The sequence below is a fragment of the Lepeophtheirus salmonis genome, chromosome 1 (assembly GCF_016086655.4).
Source record: "Lepeophtheirus salmonis chromosome 1, UVic_Lsal_1.4, whole genome shotgun sequence".
Lineage (NCBI taxonomy): Eukaryota > Metazoa > Arthropoda > Copepoda > Siphonostomatoida > Caligidae > Lepeophtheirus > Lepeophtheirus salmonis.
In genome coordinates, this window is record NC_052131.2 from 3,485,567 (window position 1) to 3,508,570 (window position 23,004).

A 23,004-nucleotide genomic window follows, 5' to 3' on the forward strand; every position below is an offset into this window, starting at 1 on the left:
TGTTTGATTTGATTATCATATTTTTGACTTGAACCTCCATCAGACGGAACTTTTTTGATACATTAATGTCTCGCATGTCACTGTAAATCCTTTCGGAGTCAAACTTATCAAAAGGAGTGTTTTGAAAGGTTCAAAATGAATATGTATGCATTGATTTTTAACGATAAGTACGCTTAGAAGTAGCAGCAATTTCTCTTTCAATGCTGTATTGGTTACCAGGATTGTATTTAAATTTTGTTGACTAAACATTATTTCTGACAAAAGTGGATCATTCTTCAAAATATTTTTTTTTCTTTTTAGATTGCATCTTTTTTTATATATAAAATTAATATAGGGGGAGATGGAGGATACTTGTAACGGAGGAGACATGTTACTCTGCCAATAACTTTAAAAATGTAAAGTTATCTAACCATCCATTCTTATACAATTGAATGTCTTCCGTAATTCATTTTAAGAATTGTTGAGAAATTATTGACGATTATAGTCTGGTGGTCATTAAGAGATAAATAGCAGTTGGTATGATATCCTTATTTGGCCAACTAATAAATGATTTCGGTCTTTTTTCCCTGTTTCTTTTTGGAGAAAAGGTTGCGTGATAAAATAAAGGTGACAACTTGTGAAATACTTAAAAAAATTCTCCCTACACGTCTGAGTTGAAATGAATGGAGGCCATGAAATTTGGTGCACCATTCTACTGGATAACGACGCAATATTTTTGTGAAATATGTCAATTTAAGTACTCTTACAACCCCCCATCCAGATACCTAATGTCCTTGTCCCACATCAAGAATAAAAGGGCATACGAACAACATCTCACTCATTATGATTCTAATAACTCTAACTTTAACAATTAAAGATATTTTTTTCATGTAATATACCTTTTTTCTGCGTGGAAACCCCAGTTTCTCAAAATTTATGGAAGCTTCTGCATAATTTTTACGAAGTAAATCCGGTATTACTGAATTTGAAAATGTCAACTACTTTTTATATGAACTCTTCTAATGTTCTATACTTTAATCCCGTGTTATTCTATCTTCAACAACCATAGGCTGCTGATTTTATAAAATGCACTTTAATCAATAGTACCCCAAGTCTCACTCCCGCCCTTTCCTATCACTCGCTCATATGGCTAGCTCTAGTTGTTAGAATCGTGTTTGTCGCCCTTAACTTAAATAAAAACAAAACATTTGGGTTCATAAAACTTATATTAAAATATTCAGCAAAGATATTTATCAATATATATGTATATACATTCATATAACTATTCAATACATTAATTAATGAATTGTAATTATAATAGTAATAAAATTTATCTTTTCACAGCCAAATAACATTTTTTAAGAAATTGAAGGTTTCACAATAATTTCAGGGATACAATTTTCATAAATATTTATAATATGTAATATATGTTGCTCTGAATTTTTTTGAGTTATTGTCACTCATCCAAAATACCACACTAATGTATGTACATAGGAGATGAAGACCAGTTTTTATATAGGCAGCAAGGTCAGAAGCAAATATAGTGGCGGTTAGAAACACATTTACATATTATGTTCTTAGAAATATTAATATTTACATAAATATATTTATAATGAAATACATACAGTTTGGATCCTTGTGCTGGTGATTTATCTTTTTTATATTTGCATGTATACAATGGTATAAATATTCCCCTTATGAGTTCAAAAAGGAATAGCAAAAAATCAGTTGAATATTATACGTAAATGTGTAAATTTAAACATTAATTTATTTATCATTGGTATGGGTAAATATATACGGAATTTAGTTATGTATGGCTTTAACCACGGGCGTAGATTGGGTTTTTCAATTGGAGGAGGGGTCGTTCTATAAATATACATGAAGTAAATCTGGGAGTGGTGAATTTGGATAACAGAAAGTTCGAGAGAAACGTGTTTCCTCTCAAAATATTGAAGCAAAGGCAAGCAAGGTCCTTTTAGTGGATTAACACACATTTTTCTCTGGGAGAGAGGGATGGGGGTGAATTAGCTCAGAATCGTTTTTTCAAACTCATATTCGAGAAATTTTGAATAACTTTTTGTTTTAGTACAAAATTTGACACTTATGTGTAAATTTTATTTGTTTAATGATATATTTTCAATATGTTATTTATTGTTGATGTAGAATAAATTAAATGGCTGACATCAGTCATTATCCTTTTGTTTTTTTGTGGGGGCCCATATTGCCTCTCCTTAATTAAAACTTTTTTCTTGTTCTCCCTACCAACAACGCCCATGGCTTGAACTATGAAAATATTTAAGAGACAGAAACTTAACTAACAAGTTTATCAAGTAACTCATCTATATAAGGTGGGATTGTTACCTTACCAATACCAAAAATAAATATAAAATAGTTGGGTTTCTAAGTATTGACACCCCACAAATTTTTCGTTATACTAAATTGTGCTAAAACCGTAAGTGTCAATTCAAAATGTTATTAATCAACGTACTAATAGCTATTAATATTTTATTTGGTACACTTACATTTTCTGAGTGATGGTAGGTTTTAAAAGAGTTTGTATATATGATTGGTAAATGTTTTTTTAAACGCTAGCAGTTATTTTTTCAACAATGGATAAGAAACAATAATTACAAAGTGTAATTTAATTTTTTTATCCATTTCCATTAATTTATAAATCAAGGGTACCAATATGTGTAGATACCTAAGAACATAACCATTAAAAAAATGCACTCAAGTACATTAAATATTTTTTAGACATATTCATTTAATCTCAGTGAAAAGCTTATTTATAACATTTTGAAATGACACTTCTTATTTTGGTATAAGCCATAGTTTGGTGCCAATATTTTGGGCATAACTGTGTTTATGTAGGTACATAATTTTGAAAAAAAAATCTTAATAATATTATTTAATAGGCATACTGGGAGATTATTATCGGCACTTGGGAGAATGATTCACAAAAACATACAGTTTAAAAAATAACTAGTTAATTAATCATCATATTGTATAAAACATCAGAAATAAATAAAAATACTGACAATGGTTTGTTTTTTAAAAAGTATATGGATGTATGTTTATATATGTACATTTATTATGAGAGACAGATTTGGCTCACTAAATTTACTTTCTCAAATACATAGAAGTAATATGGCCCCTTCAACAAGGCCCATACCAATATGTATGTATGTCATAAATTATAGTGAAATTAAGGTATTTATTGAGTATAGTTTTTTGCATGTTTGGTTGGTTATTGGTTATTATTAATTGATTTGGTTTTATGTTGTAGTAGGACTATATAATACTATGTCTATATGTATAAATAATGGCGGAACAAATTATGTCAAACTACCAAAAACATATTGCAAAAAAACAAAGAGGTTTTGAGATATACATACTAATTAATTGCTTTCTAAGAATTTTAACAAAAAAGATTTGATATTATTTTTGTGCTTTAATGTATGATATTTTAGTAAGGTATAAGTGGGGAAGATTTTTTTTGTAGGAGGGATTGGTTTTGTATTTTGAATTAAAAGGGATTCAATGATACTATCTTTAAAATAATTCATGGGCCAAACCGAGCTGTTTTTCTAATTCCAGCTCCACTTCAACATCGTCTTCCATCTGTAAAAAAATAAAATGAAATAAAAGTAAAATGCTAAAAATATTCATATAATCAGGTATTTTGTTAGTACTGGTTGCAATTAGAACGGTGCATAAATTAACAGTTTTTTAAAATGATACAAATTTTATTTTTATAAATGATGAAATTTCACATTTTTTTGCAAGTGTGTGTCAAAAAACTTTGATTGCAAGCTTTTCTTAATGTATGCAATTAAACAAAATAATAAAACTCATAACAGAGTCCCACACTCACTGAAATAATTTGAATCTATATAAATGGTTTCTGAATACATTTAAAAATTGAATTGAATAAAGAAATATTTATATATATTCATTCTGTTGTTCATCGCGTAATGAGTCCCTTACATCTGCGATTAGGCATTTCATCAAAAAAATAAATAGTAAAACATTAAAATGTAAAGTCATGTCCTAATCTATAAAGGTATTTAGATGAAGCTGGTGCATGCAGAAACCTTTTTACCATAAGTGGGAAATGATTAGTTAGAAGCAACGACTCTTTGAATGCAGTCAAACAGAAGGACTCACAAATGAATTTCTTATTCCTTGAGTGAACATGCATTCCTTCATATATACATAGGTTTGTATATGATATCCATAAAACCTTTTCCTGACCCTTTAATCAACTTCTTCTAGCTCTCAAGTATTTCAACTTTACTGTACAAATATTAAACGTAGAGAAATAAAAATATAGAGAAGTCAAATAGGTTTTCTATTTTGACATAGTTGGTTATCAGTAGATCAAAAATCATATGTATACACCATAAGTTTAGCTTATAATAGGGAAGATAGACACAATTGTGAAGCTAAAAATTGGGTTCAGTGCAGATACTGGACTGTTGGAGCTCAAATGTGATTGAGTGCTATTATTTCTGCTATTAAAAGAAAAAACAAATATCATATAAAAATCCATAATAAATCGGGTATTGCTATAAATTACAATTACGTTTTAGGGATATTTTTTAAATTATACAATGCTCCTTTTTGTCAGATGGCATGAAGGAAACGCTAGTTACCACAATTTAAGTCTATCATACAATTTATGGTATGTCATTGAATTTAGTAAAACATTACTGCAATGACATCAAGGCACTGAGACATTTAAAACGGTGCTATATTAAATTAGTATAAGAACCGGTTTTTGTAGTACTATTATTTTTATCAAATGTTGGCCCACTTATGATGTAATCCTCAAATTTCTGAGGTCCTCATCCACAAAAAAAAAATCCTTAAATTTAAGTAAGAAGAAAATGTATTTTAAACAAAAGTCATATAAATTATGGGCTAAAAAAATTTGCTGTATGTGCATGCAAATTGTCTTAACGACATTTTAACTTTATTTTTTAGTATTTAAAGTAACCAAAAAATATTTTACCACCAAAAAAAGGATAATTTATTGTATATCCAGTATTATTCAAGAACAAATGTGACGTCTTGTCTTCTCTATGTTTTTTTTCTTTCATTACGTAAATACATTTGTAAAAAAAATTTACAAAAAAAAAAAATATAAAAAATAGAATCTCAACTTACTAACGACATAGAAAACTGATATAGATTAACTAACATACATTAAATATATATTCAATAGACTCGTCGGTCACTTACACTACCTCAATTGCAATATATTATTATTTTTTTCTTTCTATTTTTTAAAAGGAAGGTATTTAGTTTGAATTTATAAAGTAATGAAAATTTCATTTACATGAGTTATGTACGTACAATGATTAACAATGTTAGGGAATAGATATTATATCCTGCGAGCGTTGAAAAGGATAGTAGAAATTATAAATATGTTAATATTAAAATGTAAATGGGTGTATAAAGAAGACTCAACGTAACCATGCCACTAATTATTTCATAAACATAAATATATATTTAAATATCCGTGTGCAATCATTTCGACTAGTTTCTTTTTTTATGAGCCTCATTTTAGAGTGTATTTTTTCGGTGAGCTTCTTTTTATTTTCAACGAACCTAATTTAAGCAGTTTTTTAATATACTAAGCATTGGTAGATATAATACTTTGTTACTGGATATAATTTTAGATATTTTTGAAAATTGCCTGAATCCAGGCGAGCAATAAAGAGTATATTGATAACTGGAGTTGGAATAAACCTAATCTAAAACGCCTCTGAGATTTTTTTATAGTTATCAATTTGAACAATGTTTTTTTTTTTCCAAAGCTATTCTTATTATTCTGTAATTCTTAATGATATAATATTTGAATAATCCAATAAATCTTCATCACAGCTAACCTACTCTCCTCTAAAACATTCTATAAATTGACCGTGCCATTTTTCAGATTTTTGTTTTTAGATACCAATGCGCCTAGTATTTGTACTCTATTGAAACCTCTAAAACATGTGTACTCCAATTAATGATTAAGTTTTAGTTTGAAAATTCAAACGATATCAGTACATTATTGGTCTCTGTTTGTTGATATGTTATGTCGATATTTTATGAATAATTCTCAAGCGGGATTTTTATACTCAACCGGATTTCAGATATTTTTACATCTCTAGATATAATAAAACTTTCGATAAACAATCTTTTCTTTGCTTAGGATGGGCTAAGTCTTCGTTATTAATGATGGATCCGACATTGAATGAGAGCCCCAAACCATGAATCCCTTTTAAAGTTTCACAAAAATTTTATATCATATATAAGATACAAAACAAATCCATTATAAATTAAATTGGGAGTTGGTTTTATAGATGGAAGAATGTAGGCTTGATAATGGTATTTATAAGTCTGAAAAGAGGCATATAATTATTCTGACGCAGTATGAACTTAGGGTTAGATCTAATTTGACTGAAAGGCTTTGTTATTTCTAATAATGAGTCAATGCATATATATATGAACGATTCACTGAAATAAGAATGACCAAAAAATAAGCTCTTTGGAAAAATATACGCTGAAATAAGGTTCCCTCAAATAACACTTGTTGAAATGAATTGACACGCTCAATATTATATAGTTTTTATAAATAGATTTATAGATAAAAAATCTACTCTAAGTTTTTTTTGATTTATCGAGTATTGTACAAAGGGATCTTCATAAATCAGTTAGGCACAGATCCTTTTTGTACAATAATCTTTTAATGGCTCTTCCTTTATACATGGCAACTACACATGTTCATATGTACTTAAAATTTTTGTATTTAATGTCTATGTACTATGTAAAATAAAATATTAAAATAATGGATTCAATCTACAATCTCTGAGAAAGAACTAACCTTTTTCTTACATCGAATAAAGCAATTTACTGAGTCAATTCCAACTCATTTTGTTGTTCAAAAAGAGAAAGAATTAGAAATAGGCTATTAATATTACTCTTTTAGCCAATGTGCAATTAAAATAAAGTGTGCAAGTCTGAATTCAAGCTTTTAAATATCAATTTTGTGTACATTTACATAGAATATTCCCAAAAGACTTGACCCGTAAAGTTCATTTTGAAATTGTGTTATAAAATAATATGGTGTTATGTATTATTTCAAAAAATCAAAAATCAGTGTTTCATTTTAACAATAAATACCAAAAAAAAAAAAAAAAAAAAAGTAGGCATTTAACTCTGTGTATCTAGTTATTGTCCTGAATATGAAATGAAATAAAACCCAGTAATGAAATTCTTTTTTTTGAAAATATCACTTTACTGAATTTTTAATTCATATTTTTCAAACTTTTTTTGTACAATTGAAAAAAGTTTTCTCGTAATTTGTCGAAGTATACGATGAAAAAGTGATCAGCAAACGGTTTTCTTGAAAAAAAAAAAAATAGCAACAAATTATTGAAGGAGAAAAGAAAGCATTTGACTTATTTGACCGTTTCTTCTAAGATGCACTTTGTACAAAGAATGATGATTAATAATTATTCTTACGCTTTCCAAAATGAGCTAGAAAATACGTATGTAGGTGTCAATAATATGCATTGTCACTGATCATAAAAATCTAATCAATCTTGAATTTTGATTAAAAAAAAGAGCTAATAAGTAGGAAAAAAACCAGCATGATTATAAAACTTCTTCATTCTAAAAACACTCCACAAAAATCAAGGATTCAAGTCTCTTATCCAACTTCTTTTTGGAAAAGAATTATATAAGAAGGAATATCATTTTGTCAATGAAAAAAAAAAAAAAAAAAAAAAAAACTTTCATTGAAATTTCATGATGAATATATAAATAAATTAATTATCTGTAATTATGACGTAATAAAATATTCAGCAATCATAATAGTAATAATCATCATGATATTGAAGTGAAAGAAGATCTTGCTCGCAGACCTGTTTATGAGATTCTTCTAAATGCTTCATCAAAACGGCAACTACAACATTGACAAGGACGAATTGGGCCATCAGAACGAACACAACAAAGAATAAAGGTGCAAAGTAGGGAGAGACACAGCAGTTCCTGAGACAATCATCCCCATTTTCACATTCTTCACGAAGTGTATCCTTCATTATCCCATTCCAGTTGTCTCCTGTAGCAATTCTAAATAAAGTGAGGAAAGCCATGCCAAAGGATCGAAAATGTGCATGCTCTCCCAAGCCCTGACAAGGATGATCGTCGTCACACTCTAAAACAACGAATATAAAAAGTATATAAATGAAAATACTAAAGTATATGGTAAGTGAACACAAAAACAATCTTGAACAAAAATAAACAAACGGAGAAATGTTTCATTTATTTTATACACAACACAAGAAAATAATTAGGGGGGGGGGGTATACAGTTGAATTGAAGACAATAATCAAATTTATCTATCTATATTTTTTTGGGGGGGATTGTTTTAAGGGTAAAAAAATGACTTGGAACAATAATAGTCCCAAATTATTATAATTCCAGATATTTCAAAATTCAGATGACTGAAAGAAAAATTGAGATCCGTTGTGGACTCTGCACTCAAAGATAGATTCCTTTTTCGGCTTGAATTCATTTGCACAAAATGAGTGTTTCATGTGTAATTTATATATACTGCCCAATAATTCAAAACATAGTTCACTTATTTATAAGATTTCTATTTAACTTTCTAGAATAAGTTAAAATATTCTAGGGTATTAACTATATGGTAGAACCACTATTTGATTTGACTTAATATAACCCTGATATGTTTTTTTCAGATAAAATCTATAAATGATTAATGATTTTTTGATACTTTAAGTGCAATTAAAGGCCCCTCCCAAGGGTTAATTAAAGTGATTTGTATATAGAAATTGAAAATGTACCCTCTCCCCTCCCCTTATTAAGTTATTTGATTTTTTTTTCCTAAAAGTTTTATTTTTTTGAATAGAATTTGTGGATTTTTGAAGCTTATTTCCAAAAAGTTTAATATTTGAAATCAAATTTTCTGTGAAAAGCTATGAATTTTTGAAATTTATCTTCCAAAATTTAGTATTTGAAATTTTTTCCATTTTTCAATTTTTTTTGGGATCCTGCGGACGCCCTTGCAATTATATGCGGGAGAATACGAATATTTATCAAGTTCAATATTGAGGAAAAACCGCTAGTTTGTTTTTGTGTTGCTTGGTCATGTATGTGTAATGGTACCTACCTAATCTTCCAAACATTTCCACACCAAGTGCCGCGAATATAAAAAATAACAGAAAGAACAAAAGTCCTAGGTTCCCAACTTGAGGCAGTGCCTGCATCACTGTATCTAGTAAAGCTCTAATCCCCTTTGCCATTTTCAGTAGCTTTAAAACTAAAATAAATGAGTAAAAGTTACATAAATATTATATTACAAATAGAAAACAAAGTTGTTGTTTTTTTCTGCTAAGGTTTACCCCTGGCTATTCGAAGTACTCTCATGACCCTCATAATGGTGGGATTAATGGGCATCATATCAGATTTGATTTCTTCTAATACAATTCCAACAACAGAAAGTAAAACTATGACCACGTCCAACTGATTCCATCTGAAAGGAGAAAAAAAATTAACTTGTAAATTGATGAGCGAATATATAAATACTGGTGTTGAGAATCAGTATAAATTGACTTTTTCTTTCCGGTGTAATCTAGACTAAAACGTAGTTTGGGACTGCGTTCTGAAAACATGAACAAAAGTTTAATTTGTTATCTTAAAATTTCCATTTTCTAAAAAAAAATCATTTAAAAAAAATCGTTTTTCTTCTTTAGGAAAAGTCATTTTTTTTGTGCTGACCGAAGTATGCAACAAAACCAGTTTGAACCAAACTTAATTGAATTAGTTTGGTCTTACACAAATCATAACTCTCTTAGATCCGTCCAAGATGTTGAACCGAAACTCAACACTAATTTAATTCACCATGGAACTTACTTATCACTTAGATATCTACCAATTCCAAGAGCTGATATTTTCATCCCCGCCTCTAATATAAAAACTGCTGTAAAAAAATAATTGCAAACTTTTAAGGCATAGGCTAAAACCTAATAAAAGAAGGGATTTAGTTTCATATAGCCTCTTACGGATCACAAATACTTACGACAGGCATCATATAAAATTCCATTGCCATTGTGATGACATTGAGGCCTATAACGGCAGAGATTGCAAGGTCAAAATATTTTGAGGTGACCACTTTGTGAACAGAAAGACGATAATGGGAATAGTGAATGTAGTAAGGTGCTTTCATCATTCCTAAAAATCAATAAATGGGGATGCATCATAAGGAAGAAACATGTAAATAAATATTATAAAATAAATGCATATAATTTATTTTATTTTATTCTCTACAGCATAGTGGCATCCTATTTCATAAAACCACTATAAAATTTAATAAAAATGTACGAGAGTGGTCTGAAAAGTGTCTGACCTGAAAGGAAAAAATCTGATTTGTTATTTTAATTTCAACATAGTCTCCTTGCAATTCTACACACTTCTCCCACCGAGTCTCCCATCCCTGTAACCTGTTCTGTCTGTAAATATGCTTGGAGAAGTGTCTAGATTTAAAAAGAGACTATGATGAAAAATATATTAAAAAAAAAATTTATTTTCCCAAAAACATTCACATCAAATCACTCAAACGACTAATGTATATCAACTGCGCAATCAAAATGCCTGAAACTTTGGAGAGTAACTGGTAACAGATTCTAATTGTATGTGACTAACTTTTATTTACTATTTGCTGACATCTTCAGGTTAAGGTCGGTAACTTTTCCGACCATCCTTGTGCGATAAATATATATGGATGTATATTTTTTTGAATAATTTATTCTTCTATTTCTATAGATATAAGGTATATATATTGTAAAAAAAGTACATTGGAGTATCTTGAAAATCAATAAAATTTTTAGAAATCAATGATTTACTATTCCATGCCAAATTTAAGGACAATTTACTGCATTTTAGGGGTTCCCCCATTCGGTTAAAACATTATTTATACATATTTTGTGAATTTTTAAATATTTTTTCCGATATTACTAATCATAGTTAGGAATACAACTCCTTTAAAAAGTTTGATTTATTATTTTTAATCAATAATAATCAAATGGTTCATGTGGCTGATTGAAGAAAAATTATAGGTTCAACAAATCAAATTTTGTATTTTCTGTTAAATATTGAGTTATTTTCATCTTTATGCATCGAAAGCAAAATAATAATTTTTCGAACATGATAATTAATGATTAATCATCTTCAATACCTAATAAGTAGCTAATCCTCATAAAAATAAGTAAAGTAAGCTTGTTTGTACGATAGAGTGAATGAAATTAGTCATCCGCACAAATAAATCGATCATATGAAAAAAGAAAAAAAACCCATAAATGTAGTGGGGAACCTCTGAAACCCACACCCTCGAGCTCATACTTAACAAAATGTATAAGTAATACACAACTTTTCCCAGAATTATATTTTCAAAATTCGAAGAAATTGATCAAATCCCTTCAATACGACTCACCTTTATATACATGATTCTAGTGGTAAACATTATATTTTTTTCAACTTTTCAATAGTAAAATTTAAATTCGAGACTTTCTGAGGACATTTATTTAATAAAGTTATCTGAAAATAGTGCTCCGCATAACTTTTATTTGAATATATCAGCCCTCAGCTCTAATAATTGCCTCAATACGACTATGCAGTCACACTCTTGATGGAAGTCTCCAGAGACTGCACACCCCTGTGAGGAGTAGTACACAACATCTCCTTCAGATGTATATAGGTAGAGTAGTCCAAGGGGTTTTGTCTGGAGAGGAGGGCACCCACATGTTGAGGCGCGGAATGTTGTCTCTCAGGAAGGTCTGCATCTTAGCGGGCAAAGATACAGAGCTCCATCGTGAGTAAATACATTCGTGGTTACACCTTATATTTTATTCGCAAATCATATGTTCACTCCTCAAGCATGAAAGAGTAAGTTAAACAACTTTTCTCTGGCCCGAAGTAGCACTTAGGTACATATCCGGAAGTTTGATGTAAGCATCTGTATTGAGCCGCTCTTTCCTCTCCACAAAAATGGGAGTGAAGATTTCACAACGCACAAGATCATAATTCCGGCTGGATTTTTTATTAAGAAGACACGTCTCACTGAAGCTGAGCCATTATCTGGATATTGAGTTGTGATGTAGCGGCTGTTCTGCTTATTTACAGTGGTTTTTTTTTCATCAGAAAAGAGCAAAATTTACCCTATATTTTTGTTGTCCTTGATATAATTTAGAATCTTTTTCCCCCTTTCCAACCCAGTCCAGACTTGGCAGGAAGTTACTACCACCTATGACGAACGCTCTTTGGGGTACAAATTTGGTCTCAATAGAGGCCTTTGAAAATTACATGTTTGCTTTTTTGCTAACGTACTCCATGTAGTATACGCTATATGCCATATGATACTGTTCCTACGTCAAAATCACAATATTTGTTCGTATCAAGTATAATCGAAAAGTTTAATTTAGTAATTTTCACAAAGCGTTTTGTTACTCTTTTATTGCAATACCTCTTGGGAATAAGATTTTTTTTTTTTCAATTCTCAGCTTGCTCTGTTCTAAGATAAAGATGTCTTGTTGTCCTCCTCCGTGATTTTGCACCAATGCCATTCCGGATTGAAAATAATAAAATGTATACCACTAGATAAGATCGACACTGTACATATGCATAAGAAAAGAAGACATGTGAAAAACATGGAGGATATTTAATTTAATTTCTTTCCTAAAATTATTATTATTTTCAACATATTTTCACTGTTTCCTTTCTAATTTAATCTCCTTCAGAACAAAGAATAAAAAGAAAAGAGCGGGGAAATTATACACACATAATATTAATAATACCTTTGTTGTTAAAAATAAATTAAAACTCGATTCCATATTACTTATTATTTTCTAATTGATATCCCTATTTCAATTACTTAGGCTTAAAAAAGCTTGATTTTTGTTGACTCAGTTATATAACTTACGTCTTCGCCTTTCCTCAATTTTTTTAGCCCTTTTCGCAGCTCTCCGAGCACGCTCTTCCTTCTCTTGCTCTGCTCGACACCTATGGAAGTTCTCCACCACCACTCCCACAAACATGTTGAGTACAAAGAACCCAACAAGTAGTAAAAAACTGATAAAGTAAATTAATCTCCATTCGTTGAAATTCTCTTTCGGCTAATTATAAACAGGGAGAAACAATCAATCAAAGGAAAGTTGAGTGTGTCATTTAAGAAATTCTATTGAAGTACCTGCTGGTCGAGTCCAACAGCATCCAACCCTTGGTACATGATGTTCACCCACCCATCCTTGGATGAGAGAACAAAAAGGGACATGAGAGCGTGGCCCAAGTTGTCAAAATTGTATTTGTGGTTTATCCAGCGATTCCCTTTATCACTGAGTTCTAGACATTGAGTCTTATTTTTAACGATGTTGGCATGCGGCCCTTCGCAGTAATAAAATATACCCTTGAATAACTGAAAAATTCACTTGTATAGATTTAAGTAAATAATAATATCCTTCCAATAACTTACTTGAACACCAAGTATTCCAAAAATGATAAAAAAGGTACAGCATATCAATACAATATTCCCTATGGGCTTGAGTGAAGAAAGAAGGGTTTGTACGACTAATTTAAGCCCTGGAGCTCTATTAATGACACGAAGGGGTCGAAGGGCTCTTACGAGTCGAAAAACGCGTAGAATATCAAATATTTTAGAGCTTTTCCCTAGTAAGAGACCAGATACTGTATCTACAAATGAAACTATCACTAAAGAGCCGTCCATGATGTTCCATCCGTTTTTAAAATAAGCCTCAGCACCATATATTAAACCCGTAGATATGGCCTAAAAAAAATTATTGTTAAAAAACTATGTGCAATTTTATTATATTTTTGTGGCAAATTTTCTCAAAGAAATGAATAAAAAAGAACATAATATACTATTGTTACATAATGCTCCCATTCAAAAAAAAAAATTTGTACAAGTATTAAAAAGTTCCTTTTTTTTTTCCTTCCCTCAAAGTATTTTTTACCATGAAAATAAAACAAAAAAGAATAATGATATTTCCCTAAACTAACAGCATCGTCTTGTTTAATATTTTTGCCAAAATATTCATATATCTATGTATATCATAATAGAAGACTATAAATAATTCTCACTTTTCATTAAATTTATTTATGATAACCCTTTTACTTATTTAAATTTCACTCTTTCTCTATCTCCTCTTTTTCTTGTATCTCTTTCGTTAAGAAAGTTATGTTTTTTTTTATGCTGTTACCTTCATGGCCATTTCGATTGTGAAAATAAAGGTAAAAATCGAGTTAAGAACATTAAGGAGTTTCCTCTCAGGAGACCAAGGAGGTATATTGGGTCGTTCCATGGCTAAAGTAATACAATTACTCGCAATGAAGAGGAGAACGATGAAGTCAAACCAACCCCTTGACGTAATCTCAGTACACTTTAATCGAATTCTGTGGAGGAAATGAAGTCATAACTGTTTTTATTTCTACAAAAACTAAATACTTGTGATTAGGATGAAATACGTAGAGTGTGTAGGCGTCCCTTCGATATAGAAAGCGCCTCCATTTGTTCAAACCCATGAGGAGCCAATAACGAATTCGGTAAATGGGATTTCGGGGAATTTCTGATGTGGAGTTATTAGATGATTCTTCCAGCATCATATGGATGGAGTTGGATCTGCCATTGGCCCCATTTTTAGTTGAAGGCTTTAGGTCATTTTCAGTAATGACACTACTTGGCGGTAATTCATTGGCTGGAGGAGGAAGAGGAGGGGATGGAACGAAAGGTGGAGGGGAATTGGGTTGTTGCTGATCCGGAGGTGGTTGATTGTTATGAATGTTGTTCATGTTCGGTTCGTTATTATTATTATTAAACAAGTCGGCGAATATCGGATTGTTCTCAATGTCTTGGCGTCTAACTTGTCGAGCCATAATGACACGATTGTCACCGCAGTTAGGGCAGGGCATTACTAATTGGCGTGGCTCGCCTATTTCTGTCAACACTTTGATTCGTAGTGCATCCAGAATTGATCTATAAAAAAATGAAACATATATTCTATATATAACAAACAAAAATTAAATTAATAATTAGCTGCTCCTCTTACTTATTCACTTTACTCGATTCCCGTCTCCCTGACGAAATATACATCCCATTTCGTATCTCCAATTCCTCATCTATACATCACAAATAGAAAAAAAGATTTCATTTATAAATGAGCAAACCATATCCAGAAGCATTGCTTTATCGGATAAACTTATTAAATGTACATAAAATTTACATCAACAATGAGATTGATTTTCAATTATCTCTTGAGCAAATATTAAATTAATGATTGACATGACGAGATCTCAAGTTAACTCTCCAACTCTCATGCCGTCAGTTAGATAACTTTGAAATGTTAATGATTTATTATTCTCTCTATAAAATAAACCTTCTGACAAGTTTTTAATAAAACAAGTCGAAACTAAATTTAAAATTAAAAAAAAAACTTTTTGTAAAGTAAAATAAACAAATATAAAGAACACAAATATTGGTTGTTTTAGTTGAATGAATAAACTTTAGAACAGCTGTATATCATAATAAATTTCTAAACTATTAATTTTTTTTTGCTATATCCCAAAGTATTTGTTGTATATGAATACATAAATATAACTTAAATGTTTTTTCTTTCAATATAGTCTATTGATTGATAAAAAAATATGGGGAAAAAAATTATCCCCCCTCCCGTGCTTATATTTTAGTTGTGTTCATATACATAACAGTACATAAGTTATATTATTTTAAAAAGACAATTACTTAATAAAAATTAAGATGAACGTTTTTGCATCACGTCATCATTATATATGTAGTGCATATTATAGTAGGCTTAATACATACAAATTTTATATTAATAAAATGTTCATTAGTGTTATCTCAATCAAAGCTATAAACTAGAAGCTCTAAGTGGAGAAATGTACCTATTAACTTGAATATATTCCTTACCCACTCGATATCTTCCCCCACAAGAGGTTGTTTTTTATTTTGTGCTAAAATAAAGGAAGTGTCTTCCATAATGTAAGATTATAGGGTCTAAATAATGGAAACTTCATCTTGAGCTTAATCCTTAGGTATGAGTTGTTGGGTTTTCTTCCCATAAAGGATTTTAAGACCCTAATACGTTATCTGGGTCAGCCTAAAACAAGTGTAAAATGATTTATCATTGGTCATTTTACCAAAAACTGTACAAATAGCTAAATAAAATGGTCAGACTTAATCACAGAATTTGGTAAGAAAATATGTCAAGAGCAAGAGGAAAAGATCAAGATGGTAACAGTGATCTTTCAAAATCTAAAGGAATTGAAATAAGATATGTCTCAAAATGATGGGGAAAATCAAGAAGGAAGTCGCTCGCCAGGGAAGGATGACAAATCGGTGAAGAGGAATTCTTTGCAACAGAAAAGAGGCAAATAATGGGGGATCTCCAAAAAGTAAGAGGGAAATATTGATTTTGGACGAAGATGATGTGTTGAAAGATGTATCTAATGTAGAAATAAGTCAAATCACTCTCGGTCGATGATGAAACAGGTAGTCGTAAAACTAAGCCATCAGGGAATGAGTCCAACATTCCTGAATCATTGGAAAAAATTTCATTAGATTATATTAAAAATTTAAAATAGAGTAAGAAAAAGAAACCCCTTATTGAAGGGTAGTACACAATGAGTTCACGTACTAGGTCAGGATCTATTAAAAAAGATCTGCTACAGATACTAGTCTTTCCCCATGGAAAAGTGAATATTCCAGGAAAGTACAGAAGAGTTAACATTTTCTAGTTTTAAATCGTTGCTGTTCATATACATACTTTCCTACGATAACTTCACCTGCTGGTATTATATTGTCCTAAAAAAGATGGCAAATGAGTATAACTGATTTTTTTCCTGATGGGGGTCAGACATGATATAGTTCAAATTGGGGTATTTATAAGATTTTTCACTCAATACTATGAAAGGAAAGAATAAAGAACGCCGACATACATCGATGAGTCATACGAGTATACTATCCTATAATCCAAACATAATTTGTCTTCAAGACATTGGGGTGGAAGTATCTACTTCATGTAATTTTAATTGCCCAGTCTGCTTGCCAAAAAGATTTCACTTTTTTTTTACACTCTCTTATTTAAATAGAGGAATTTTAACTCTTGTTGCAAAGAAATTCAATGATATATCTTGCCTGAAATAATATATACAAAAAGGGACTAGCATAAAATAGGCATAATGGTGTTAATATGTTCACTTAATTATGCATATAATCCTAATGAGCACTCCACTTCGTTTTTTTCAAGCCATTATAAACAATAAAAAAATAATTTTATCTTAAAGTAAATCTAGACAATCTATCCAAAAATTACCCCAACAGAGCAACAATAATAAAATTCTAATAAGTAATTAATTTCCACCGAAACGATCATTCAAGGCTTGTTCAGATAACCAAGTATTCTCCAAGTAACGCATAGTGTCTTACATTTCAAACAAAACAAAAAAAAAAGCACCTGGTCCAGTTGGTATTGTTGGAGAAATTTTAATTTTTTTTCCTCAGGAAAGTGCACCTTATCTCTAGTATGTCGGTAAATCTATGGAAAAGTTTGGTAAAATGAAAAAAAATTTTAACCAAAATAAGAGTAGTCCTCATTCCAAAAAAGTTAACGAAACTGATTCTAAAAACTGTAACCAATAACTGTTCTTTATGAAATATATAGTATGTTTTATATGACATTTTGACTGAACAAATGCAGCCTATCTTGAATGAAAAAAATCAGAGTGGCACAGAAAGGATTTTAAAGCACAGAAGAATTTCATATATTTAGTGAAATATTCAAGCTGTAATTTAAAGCACGGAACAAGTTTGGCACTATCATAGGGATCGACTTCAAAAAAGCTTTTTTTGATTGTATTTGTCATAATTGTATTCTTCATGCTATGAAGAGGTTGCTCCCAAATAAGTTTTTTTGCTGTTTTTCAACGGTACATCATAAATGTCGATTGGTGACGTGATGAGTACCAGGTATGCGCCTATGAAATAAGACTTTCTGCTATTGGTCCCTATGTGTCGCCAGTTGGACATCATAAACCGGTCCAAAAGTCTAAATGCTTATTTTGACATGCATCAACAATATTTAATTAATTGTTTGTTTACTTTCATTCAACAACGCACTTTTTTCGTTCGTAAAAATGTCTAATTTTGTGCCTACAAACTACGATGTGCGGATATCATTCATTTTCTGTAACCGCTTCTCAAGCCAATCAAATGCTTGTAGAAACTTACTGTGGAAGTGGACATGCTCTAAGCAGATCACAGTTCTTCAGGTCGTTTGAAAAATTCTAAAGTGGTGATTTTGACGACTGGCCACCGAAAAAGTTTGAAGACATCGAATAGCAAGCATTGCTCCATGAAGATAATAGTCAAATATTAATGGTGATCGCTAACAACAACAATTGGCCGATTTGAACCATACTATATGCCAAAAACGCTCAAAATATCAAGCCAGGCAACACAACGTAATTTACATTGATGACAACACGCCATCGCATCGCTTTATAGCCACCCTCCAGTTTGTTGAATCGTACAACTGGGAACCTCTTGCTCATGCACCTTACTTAACAGACTTGACACCTTCCAATTATCACTCGTTTGCATGGTGGGGCCACGCACTCAATGATTTAAGCTTTGATTCTCACGTTGAAGCCAAAAAAATGGATCGATGGCTGGTTTACAGCCAAAGACGAGTAATTTTTTTTTGGGAAAGGCATCCATAAATTGCCTGAAAGATAGGGAAAATGTTTCGCTAGCGAAGGTGCATAATTGGAAAATAAAATTTGTAAGTATTTTTTCAAAATAAACGTCCAAATTAAAAAAAAAAAGTATAATATTAGTGGATTTGGAGTAAATCCCCCGACTCCTGTAATATCTTGGATCTAAATGCAGACAATGTGACATTAACTTTAGACACTAACTTCGAGCCCCAGCCAATCAAAAGGATAGAAGTACAGTTGAATTTATTTTTAAGTTTTGAAAGATATCTGGCCTGGAGCTGAACAAAGAGAAAACATCCCCATCCTCCACATAGGATCATTGATCCCCAATCAATAGCTCAGTATAAATACTAGCAGGTTCAGAACAATTATTCATCTTTTGGGCCTAGATTGGGATAGGCATGGAATTCATATTAGTAATTTGGATCGTTTTTGTTCCTTGATTAATCAGAGGCTGAGTATGTGGAGACAGTTTAATCTTCAAAAGAGGTTTGACCTTTATAATATCCAGGTTAAACCTTGAATACTTAGTACATCTACTTCATCTCCAAAGATTGCTGAAAGCGCCATAATAGAAGAAAAAATGGCAACAAAGATTGTTTCATAAAAGTTATTTGGAAGCTAGGTAGATGAATTTTTTCTTTTATTAAAAAGAATCCCTAAAACTTACATGAAGATACTTTTAAATATGGCAAAATATCCAACCTTGGAATGGAGGAGCCCAATTACAACAAATACTATATATGCCAGAATAATGATGGGAACAGATCTCTCGAATTCAACCCTCGGTGCAATTTCTCAGGAATTGGCTGGTATGAAAAAAATCATCTGGAAATGCAAGCATGTATATGAGAGAGATTCATTAATAGATATAATCCGGTAAAATATAGGGTAAAGTTTTTTTTTTAATCTCAAAGATCCTACATCTCTGGAGGAATATGCAATCAATAATGGAATTCTTACCATTGATGATATTGATAATTTTGCATTGTTTGGGGACAGAAGATTCAACTTTTCCCTCAGGAGAGCAGCAAATGCTCACATTATACCTTTCCCTTGGCATCTTACGGATTTTAAATTAAGGAAAATTCCTTATTCATCAGACGTAGGGGAAAAAATTGTGATCTCAAAAAAAACTGGAGAAAGATGATATTAAATTCTCTAAGAGCAATAAAGGATAAGAAAAAATTTACTGCTCAATTCTAATTCTTCGCTGAGATAATCAAGTTTTTTATGCCAAACAAGGATTGTGGTAAACTTTTTAATGCCACTCTATATGGTTTTGTTGATTGTCCCGCTGTGGGCATTTTAAAGTCTTTGGTAAAGCAAAATATATAAGGATTTGAAAAGCAAAATTATGGGTTTTTTTTCGGGATTTCCAAAAGGAAACGAGGAGTCTAATCGGAAACAAAGGATCGACATTTTTCTTTACTAAATTCTAAAGGCTTAATAACAAATAACGATACGTTACATCTTCAGGAGCTGAGAACAATTGGTATTGCAGTTAGATATGCTGCTCTTTTCATTAAATTTCCGTCTTTTGAGAATAATTCGTGAACTTTGGCTGAAGAAGAAATTAAGTACCTTCCGTCAACTTCAAGACACTATTTAAAGGCTTTAAAAAAGATTATACATATATCTAGATGAACTCATAAAAAGAAGGATGTTTATTAAACACGTATTAATTTGATTGTATTAAATTACTACTCTTTGAATTTGGAAAAAACAAACATATTAAGAAACTACGTCTCCAAAATGGAGTGAGTTTTGGTTTATTGTACAATATGTGACGTGTGTGGAAAAGTAATATTGCCCACTATCACTTAATTTTTACAATGAATCATTTGTCAAACTAAACAATGATAAAAACTGTCAAAATGCCAATGTAACAGCATTTGCCCAGTGGCTAAAAACTACATTCGTTATGGTTATTTAAGCCATACAGCACGAAAAAGATGATTAAAACCTCCGACACAAGTAAGTTTAGCTTAAGTTACTATTTTTTATGTATATTAACAATTTAAATAAATATTTAGACGTGAAAAAATCTGCCGATGAAAATAAAAGTTCAAATCAATTAATAAAGAAGGACGATTTCTTACGTTATCCTGATTACAATTCCTAAAAAATGTATTTAATCATAAAAAATTTGAGTAAACTTATTTGGAAGCTCCTTGGAACATTTTTTATCATTTTTTTTTTCTTTTTCAAATAATTTATATTATAGTTAAAATTACAAAAAAAACTTTATTTGCTTTCAAAAAAGGTCAATATTGATTGATTTTTTCTATTAAACTTCTAATTTTCTCATGGAATATTTAATAAATATCCAATGTATGGTTGTGCGAAAAATATTCCGAAACTAAATATAATTAAGTTTTTTATTTGACTATACCAACTGTAATAAGTAAATAATACTTTAGAAGCAAGGAAATTAACTCCAATTTTAATATACTGCTTATCCCAGTTACTTTTAATATGCTGCAATGATCTATCAACTGATTTTAACTTTTATTTTTATTCTTATAGTTCTTTCACGTCAAAATATGGCTTCAAAACGCAATTATACTATAATAATTTATTCTTTTAAAAAGGCTTTAAATGTGTGAAAAGTTTCAATTGCCATTTTTGTAGTTTACAGCTTAAAAAACAGTAGTATATGTTGGTCTTTGTAGGAACGTTTTCCATAACTTAAATTTTATTGCAAAGTGTAATTAATCCATTAACGTTTGCATGACAATTTTATTCGTGAAGTACATAATTAAATAATGACTCCTTATTTATGCATAATTGATAAGATCCCTAATTCTATTAATCATACATGTCCCTTTTCATGTAGGGAGGGGTACAAAATAAGGTCATGTGCATAGATATTATAAATACATAAATAATTATCCTTACCAGGGTAATCCAATGAATCTCCATGGAACATATCATTTTTATAGCGTATTGGTGAATTAATTTGGCTACTAAAATCATCTAATTTTCCCACAGGATCCTTTGAATACTCGGAATTTCGATCTGAGCTCCGTTTTTCATCCTGCAAAAACATTTGTACAGGTATTATGTAAAAATACGAGTAATTATCAAAGTTATTATCATATAATATAAAATAAATATTGTGAAAACAATTGAAGTGCATTAATATAGTTTATATTTTTTACAAAATATATCGCTTGAAAAATCAGAATTTGAGAAATCAATAATGGAGAGTATTTAAAAAATTTTAAGAACATGAAAGATTATTTCATGCTGTATCTAATGTATGTCACCTTGTTACCTTTATCGTTTCATGCAACCTTTCCTCCGAAAAGAAACAGACAAAAAGCCCGAAATCATATGGTAGTTAGCCAAATGAGACAATCATACCAACTGCTATATATCTTTTATTTACTCCCAGACTATCACCGTCACACTATTTCTTCACAATTTTTAAACTGAATGGTATATATTTTGTTGTATTAAAATCTACGTAATATATTTTTGATACTGCATTATAATATTGCTTATTAATATTCTATTAAGAACGTAGTTATAAACTTTTATTTCTATGTGATCCAAAACCAAAACTTCTTTAAATATATAATAAAATGACCAATATATATATACCGGGTGTAGAAAGAGTAATGATACCTCCTAAAACTGAAGTTTCGAATTGATGTTGTTGATTAAATCTTAAAGTTCCGATTATTTATGAATAGCATAGATTCTTAGCCTTTGTTGGATGTACAATAGTGTACGCAAAAATTCGGTATATGTCGCGATGGAGGTAAGAAGATCCATCATAGGCAATTTAATCCGCACCGGGAGGACCACCTTGGTTATCATGCAGGCCTTAAACGTCAACAAGGACTAAGGTTGTAGGGTCAGAAATCGTTTGGCGGATAAAGACAACCTTAAAAACAACCCCAAGAGTAGAAGACCCACTAAAGTGAAGCCTAAAGACATCATGGAGGACTTTAAGGTCAACCCAACGATGAAGATGTCAGAGTACGCTAAAAAGAAGAAGGTGGGTGCATCGGTCTACTGTGAACAAGGCAATCCGAAAGGCTGGACAAAGTTCCCATAGAATAATTGAGAAGCCATTCCTGTCCCAACGTCAAAAATAACTCTGTCTTCAGCTATGTCAACAACTCAATTCACGACAGCATCTGGGTTATTTTTTTCTCAGATGAGAATACCTTTACCAATTAACCCGTTTACAACAAACAA

The 23,004-nt window shown here is 30.7% G+C and overlaps 1 protein-coding gene across 3 annotated transcripts in view; it reads right to left on the bottom strand.

The window, feature by feature from the left end:
- Positions 1-1,186: 1,186 nt before the first annotated feature.
- Positions 1,187-23,004, bottom strand: part of Ca-alpha1T (Ca[2+]-channel protein alpha[[1]] subunit T) — a 490,322-nt gene continuing 468,504 nt past the window's right edge. For all 3 annotated transcript variants that reach the window (XM_071887138.1, XM_071887140.1, XM_040707946.2), the window contains 13 exons: positions 21,694-21,832; positions 15,108-15,177; positions 14,507-15,034; positions 14,262-14,454; positions 13,517-13,828; positions 13,235-13,459; positions 12,968-13,160; positions 10,073-10,224; positions 9,907-10,016; positions 9,396-9,526; positions 9,164-9,313; positions 7,896-8,188; positions 1,187-3,600 (listed from right to left, as the gene is read on the bottom strand). In XM_071887138.1, the coding sequence (XP_071743239.1) occupies positions 3,532-3,600; positions 7,896-8,188; positions 9,164-9,313; positions 9,396-9,526; positions 9,907-10,016; positions 10,073-10,224; positions 12,968-13,160; positions 13,235-13,459; positions 13,517-13,828; positions 14,262-14,454; positions 14,507-15,034; positions 15,108-15,177; positions 21,694-21,832 (2,565 nt within the window). In that variant the 3' untranslated portion in view covers positions 1,187-3,531. The remainder of the gene's footprint in view (positions 3,601-7,895; positions 8,189-9,163; positions 9,314-9,395; positions 9,527-9,906; positions 10,017-10,072; positions 10,225-12,967; positions 13,161-13,234; positions 13,460-13,516; positions 13,829-14,261; positions 14,455-14,506; positions 15,035-15,107; positions 15,178-21,693; positions 21,833-23,004) is intronic.